This window comes from Delphinapterus leucas, unplaced genomic scaffold (assembly GCF_059928025.1).
Source record: "Delphinapterus leucas isolate spDelLeu-1000000601 "Yukka" unplaced genomic scaffold, BTC_Dleu_Yukka2 spDelLeu_asBTCV2_sq60, whole genome shotgun sequence".
Lineage (NCBI taxonomy): Eukaryota > Metazoa > Chordata > Mammalia > Artiodactyla > Monodontidae > Delphinapterus > Delphinapterus leucas.
The window spans coordinates 1226610-1233379 of NW_028322269.1; the positions used below are offsets into that span (position 1 = coordinate 1226610).

General features: G+C 36.5%; 1 protein-coding gene across 1 annotated transcript; it reads left to right on the forward strand.

Moving 5' to 3' along the window:
* Positions 1-395: 395 nt before the first annotated feature.
* On the forward strand, positions 396-6370 carry SMR3A (submaxillary gland androgen regulated protein 3A). Its single transcript, XM_089906050.1, is given in 3 exon segments — positions 396-532; positions 4690-5325; positions 5328-6370. Coding segments are annotated over 3 exon segments (855 nt in total). The 5' UTR covers positions 396-478; the 3' UTR covers positions 5493-6370.
* The last annotated feature ends 400 nt before the right edge of the window (positions 6371-6770 follow it).

Here is a 6770-nt window from a genome sequence, read left to right on the forward strand (position 1 = left end):
AGGGTGATAATTTTGCTTTCCTTATTTTTGAGATATACCAAGAAATTAAATTTAAAATGTATGATCTAGTTTTAAAAATTAATATCTCAAATACAAGTCTGAAGAAATCTACAAAATCCTGTAACCACTATTTAAAAATACCAAGTTACTCAAATCCAAATAAGTGTCCATTTCAAAGTAGCAACTTCTGAAAGCCAAAAACTTACTCATAAAAACTTCTATAGCATAAATTCTTTCTGAATAATATTTTGTCATTTACAAATCAAAAGTGAAAACTAATTTCATCATTCTATAGTTGAATGTTATAAGCCTACCAATATTGATACTGAGTCCAAAATAATATTAGGCAAAATTCCTAAAACACTAAGGTAGTATTACGGTACTAATCATTTATAAGCCTTGGGACACTTCCCAAATAGTAGTGTTAAAGAGGAATGCTGATCAGCCATTGTGCTTACTTTCAGGAATAACCATAAGGATGAAACCACTGTACTTGATCTTGGGCCTTTTGGTGCTTGTAACATGTTTCTCGGTAAGTCTCATGACTCACATATTCATATTTTTCTCACAACTATTACATCAGATTTCTTTTTGCATTAATGATATCACCCTTCCTTATATATTAGTAGCTAGCAATCATTGTTGAAACACTGTTCTAGTGTTTAAATTTACTTTTAAATTTAAAAGTTAATTTAATTTCAATATTTGGAAAGTTTAGATCTGTAATGTCAGACTGCTTTATGCTGACATGTACAAATGTGGGTCCCCATGTATTAGCAATTTCACAACTAAGCAAAACAAACTGATTGCAAGTTTTTGATCCAATATAATATACTTAAAGACACTATTTGAATATCTTTGATATTTAATTTTGTTGTTTAATTTTACTGGGACTCTTTCCTCATCTATAAAATGAGATAGTTAAAATAGAAAAGTTATGGCCAACATAGTGTTCATGGATCATCTATGTCAGAGTAAACTGACTCACTTATTTAAAATATACTATATTTTCCATGCTTCATCCCAGAATGAATAAGAATGCCTGAGAGGAGGATCTGGGGATATGCATTTTGCCAAGGACTCAGGAGAAGCTATGCATGCGACTTTTGAGAAACTATGAACATTTATATTAACACATCTTGTGGAAAGGACCATAGAGGCTACTAAATATTTTAAATTGAAAAGGATAAAAAACCCACAAGTTTTTGAAGTAATGAAATGATAATCAATCTCAAAGTAGGGATAGATGAATTCCAATGTTGGGAAGAGGAGATTAATTCCAGAGTAATTTCTACCAAAGATCTGTAAAATCTTTTATACCAATTGGAAAAAGAAAACTTTTTTTCAGAATGTTAGGACTTTCACCAAAGAGGCAACATAAAATTGTATCATTCTGAAACATCAAATAATGCTTCTTCCACCTACTCTCAGAAACTTGAATAAAACCAGGCCATTCAACAGGTCATTCAGGGAGTCTGACCTTGGTCTATGTGCATATTAGTGCATTATATTATTAAGTGTTTTATAGATATGACAATTTTTGATAAGCCAATTAAACATATAGACATATATAAAAGTACATATCATATCTTACGATCTTAATCTTAAAGCTGATTTTCGATATGTTTATGTCCTCAGAATATGAGAAATACATTTTCTTAATTTAATGGATCAGACTTTAGCTACATAATGATTTTTTTTGGCAAAATACATTTGAATGTTCCAATAATATAAGAAGTTTAGCATAAGCATTTTAAACAGAAAAAAGCCTTTCCTCAACTCAATTATATGAGACTCATGATCATAATAACTACTGTATGTTAGAAATGTAATGGGTAGAATATCCTTCACATATGGACAAGGTGAGTAGTAATATTCAGCATGAAATCTTTTAAATGTTCATTCTGTTACACATAATTTTACATAATGCAAAATAATTTACAGACATTATCTCATTTAATCCTCAAGGAAAGACAAATTTTTACTATTAATCCTATTAAAATATAAATAAATTTAGGTCCAAAGTGTCCATTAGGTAGATTTGTCCTAAACCAAATAATGCAGGAGATCAGTTCCAATCGTAGCCCAGTGAGAGGTTAGTTTTTCCTACTGACATAGTAGTTTCATCATTTTTACCAAGTTCACTACCTTTGCCCAGTTGTGGGAAAACAGTTAATGACTGTGGTTGGGTTAAGAGATTAGGAAAAGAACATACATTTACTATGAAGATTTTTCTTCAGACATGACTTTTAGATCAATATCAGGATATCCTTAGCAGGCAAGGGTACTTTTACCTAATTGTTTGTGTCAACAATGAAAATGATGTGAAACATATTCCCCTCACTAAGGATTTGTTTCCTTGCCAATTAAAAATCAAATTCTAAACTTTTCAAACACCCTGACTAGCCTTTGGCTTGTCAGCCTATGGGTCAAATGTCCTGCAAAATCCAATAAACTATCGCTAGCTATAGAGGGCAAACAGCAAGAGTACTGGTTTAGAGTAGAGCCTTGGCATTTTACTGCTTCATTGGTACTACCAATAATACTGGTATGTTGGAGGAAGAAGCCAGGTTGAAGAGTGAATAGAAATTAAGAAGTGTGGTTAGCAAACCTACACTACCCTTTCAGAGAGATCTGCTATAACGGAAAGAGGTGAAGAGACTGATAACAACAAGGGAAAGCATGGTTGAAAGTGGACCTTTTTTAAAGAGGTAAATTGAACATAATCCTTAGTTGTTTACTGAGGAAAACAAGCCAGTTGAAAGGCACTTATGAAGTGCAGGAAGGAAAAAGGAAAACTGACAGAGCCCTGAGATGTTACTTGTAAAGGAAAAGGAAATATCTAGATATCAGTGACTTTATGGTTGTCTGGCCACTAAATTATATAGTTCATCTCTAATTGCTTGCATCATTTTGGAGAAGTCAGAGGAAAATCATCTTGGCAGGGGGAATGGAGGCTCAGGAAGAGGCAGAGAGTTTTAATAAAATTGGCATTCACTTTGAAAATCACAGATCTCTAGGGAATGTGAAAAACAAACCTCAAATACTTGAAAGGATTGCAGGGCAGCACTGAAGAACCATAATTTGTGCTGGCACAGTGTTTTTGCCATCTGCCAGCACTATTCAAGAACTTGTGATAAGGAATCAAGGAGACAGACAATTTAAGGTAATTCTAAAGTTAGGAAAGGCAAATGCCAGACAAACCAATAGGTGAAGGGCCTGAGGAGAGCAAGAGGGAATGCACTTGTGTGTCCTATATGAACCCTCAGTAGAGGAAGACTTGTGCTTTCTCACCCTAGAGCATTCCCATATTTTCCCCCCACTTGCATGCCCTTTCCCAATTTCATATTATTTAAGCCTCTTTACAAAGGCTGCCTTCTCAGTGAGACAATTATTAATCTTTCCTCTAATGAAATCGAATCAATCTAAATCTCTAATATATTTGTTCCCTGCACTATTTTTCAGCTATTTTTTTTTAAGTTGTGTTCCCAAAAATTACAACCTCCATACCAGGTGTTAAAATAACAAATGAGTAGCAGGGAACATTTCTTGAGCACTATACCTGAGCCAAGCACAGCCCAAGCACGACAGACAGTACTTCACAAGCCACACAATGGCCCTCGGAGGTGAGTACTTTTAGGAACGTCATTTTCCAGATGAGGAAAGAGAGTCTCCAAAATGATTCCACAACCACACAATCTCTAAGTAACAGACGCAGAATTCAAACCTGGGCAGGAAACTCCAAGAGACTACCTTTCCGCCTCCCTTCAGGCCATTTTTGTACCACCTTGTATTGTAGCTACTTGGTCTATAGACTCACAAAAGGCAAGAGTGTGTCCCTACAACTCCTACATTAATGTAGAGCACAAAGCAGCCACTTAATAATGTGCTTCACACATTATTAGTGTTCAAAGTCTGGAACAATCCTAAACTCTTGAGTGAGATAGAAAGAGACATTTTCCTCATTTGGAATGACTGCAAGGACACGTTTTACTCTAAGCAAACACTATGATTTGACCCACAATCTTCTTTTCTGTTCAATATTACCTCAGCTTTCATTGAGAAATTAGGCATTCAGAAGACAAAAGAGAAACGTCACCTTTTCTCTGACAGACACTTTGAGAAATATAATAGTTTTCTATTGCTGTATAACAAATTACAACAAACTAGTAGCTTAAAAACACATTTATGATCTTGCTGTTTCTTTGGTCAGACTCTGGCCTTTGTTTAGCTGGATTCTTGCTCAGGGTTTCAGAAGTTTCCAAAGGTGTTGACACGACTGTGTTCCACTCTGGAGACCAGGGTCGTCTTTCAAGCTTGCATGGTTGTTGGCAGAATTCAGTCCCTTGTTTAGTAGGACTGAGGCCCTCACTTTCTTGCCGGTTATGAATGGGGACCACTCCCAGCTCTTACCACCCATCTACCATTTACTCCCTAAGTCATCCTTTCCTTGCATGGCACTTTGCTTCAAAGTCAAAAGAGGACATTCAAGTCTCTCTGATTTCTTCTGTCTCTGACCTGTTTAACCTATTTTAAAAGGGCTCACCCAATAAGTCAGGCCAGGCTGGGCCAGCAGGGAGCAGGAATCCTGGAAGCCACCTAAGAATTCTGTCTACCACAGAAAATATAATTCTTATGCTTGACACTGAAATATCTAATTTAAAAATGTTTACTTCTTTTTTTCCACAGTCTGGTGAGAGTCACAGAGGTCACAGGCAACCATATCAACTAGGACTACTGCTGCTTCCTCCTCCTCCACCATGCTTTCCTTCTGTCCCAGGACTTTTTCGACCCCCTCCTCCACCCCATTGCCCAGGGAGAATTCCACCACACCCTCATTTCCCTGCTTTCTTCCCAGGTTATCCAAATCCAACTTTCCAAAAAAGACCTTACCCACCTGGACCTCCACAGTTCCCTGGATACCCTCCACTTTACTCTCCCTTCCTTCCACCTCTACCCACAGTAAAAACAACTACAACAAAGGACTCCCATACAAACACAATAGAACCCAACACCACCGAAACAGACTCCATTACAAACACAACAGACCCCATTACCAACAAACCGGACTCTTTTACAAACACAACAGAATCCATTACAAACACAACAGACCCCATTATCAATAACACAGACTCCGTTACAAACACAACAGACCCCATTACCAACAAACCGGACTCTTTTACAAACACAACAGAATCCATTACAAACACAACAGACCCCATTATCAATAACACAGACTCCGTTACAAACACAACAGACCCCATTACCAACAACATGGACTCCATTACAAACACAACAGGACCAATTACCACCAAAATGACTCTGTTACAGACACAACAGACTCCATTACCACCAACACGGGCACCATTACAGGCAAAACATACCCCCTTATCACCAAAACGAACTCCACCAACCCCACAACTACATCTTCTAGTACCCAAAATTCAATTATTCAGCGACTTTTTGATAAATTTATTTCCTTTTTTGGATGAGGAAGAGCTATTCCAACAGCTCTGAGCTTTGGGAAGAAATAACCTTAGAAAGAAAGTTTAAAGGAATAAACACAAACATTATGCCAACAAAGTGAAAATAAAGAATTGAGCAATGATATGAAACCTCCAGTGTCCTCATGAGAGCCAGCAGTTTGTCCCCACTTATGCCACCCATTTGAAGATTAATGCTGTCAGAAACCTGGCCTTAAACCATGAAGCTGAGGAGGGAATTAGGGAAAAATACAATGAGATACCTGGACTTGCATCTTAGAGTGATAAAGTTGGAAGAGTAGGCAACAGGATGCCTTCTTGGGTATCAAAACCCATCATACAGTTGCAAAACACAAAATAACATGTTAATAGATACTAAAATTAAATAATCTTATCTCTTAGAGCCTTTTACATGATCTGTTCATTCCAGAACAGAGACACCTTCCCAGCAAATCTAAATATCTAAATGAGGTTCACGCAAAGCACAAATCTTAGAATTTCATATGAAAAATCATTTTCCAACCAAAGTAGGACTTGATAAATTATAATGGTTTCACACATCAATCATAAACGGACGTTGGCTGAGACTTCCAAGTATCCATTGCTTCCTATCATTAGGTAAGATTTTAATCAAAAGTATTATGAACATTTTGGAAATGGCCTCATTACATTGTGAGAGCTATTTCTTTCACAGATTTTTTTCACTGTTGAAGTATAGAACTGTATTTTCTTTCAGGACATTTAACTACCCACATTGCAACCAAACACTTATGAATCAAAGATATCTGAAGTAAGCCTAAATTTGTTTCTTTGTGTTTAATGCTATCTTTATTCCATAAATATTTGTTGAGAATCTGCCTTGAATAGGGACAGTTCTAGCAATTGAGCAATCAGTAATAATGAAGGCAACGTCACTGCCTTCTTGGAGCTTACATTCTAATATGACGAGAAAAGAGTTGGCACACTTAAATGTAATTTAAGAAGAAGCACTCTGGAAAAGAAAAAGAAGGGTAAGGAGAATAAAAACAGTGGTGATTGGCTTTTTATTTGGGAGAGTCTCTGATGAAGTAATATTTAAGCAAAGACTTGAAGAATGTTAAGAAATAAAGTATTGATATTAAAAGATCTGGTAAAAGAACATTCAAGGCAGAAGGAATCAAACATGGAAAGGCCAGAAGCAGCAATGAATTCTGTAGGCAGCACAACCAGAGGATGTTAACGTGGCTCAGCCTCAGTAAGAAAGGAGAGAATACTAAGAAGGCAGACGGACAACATCATAAAGGACAT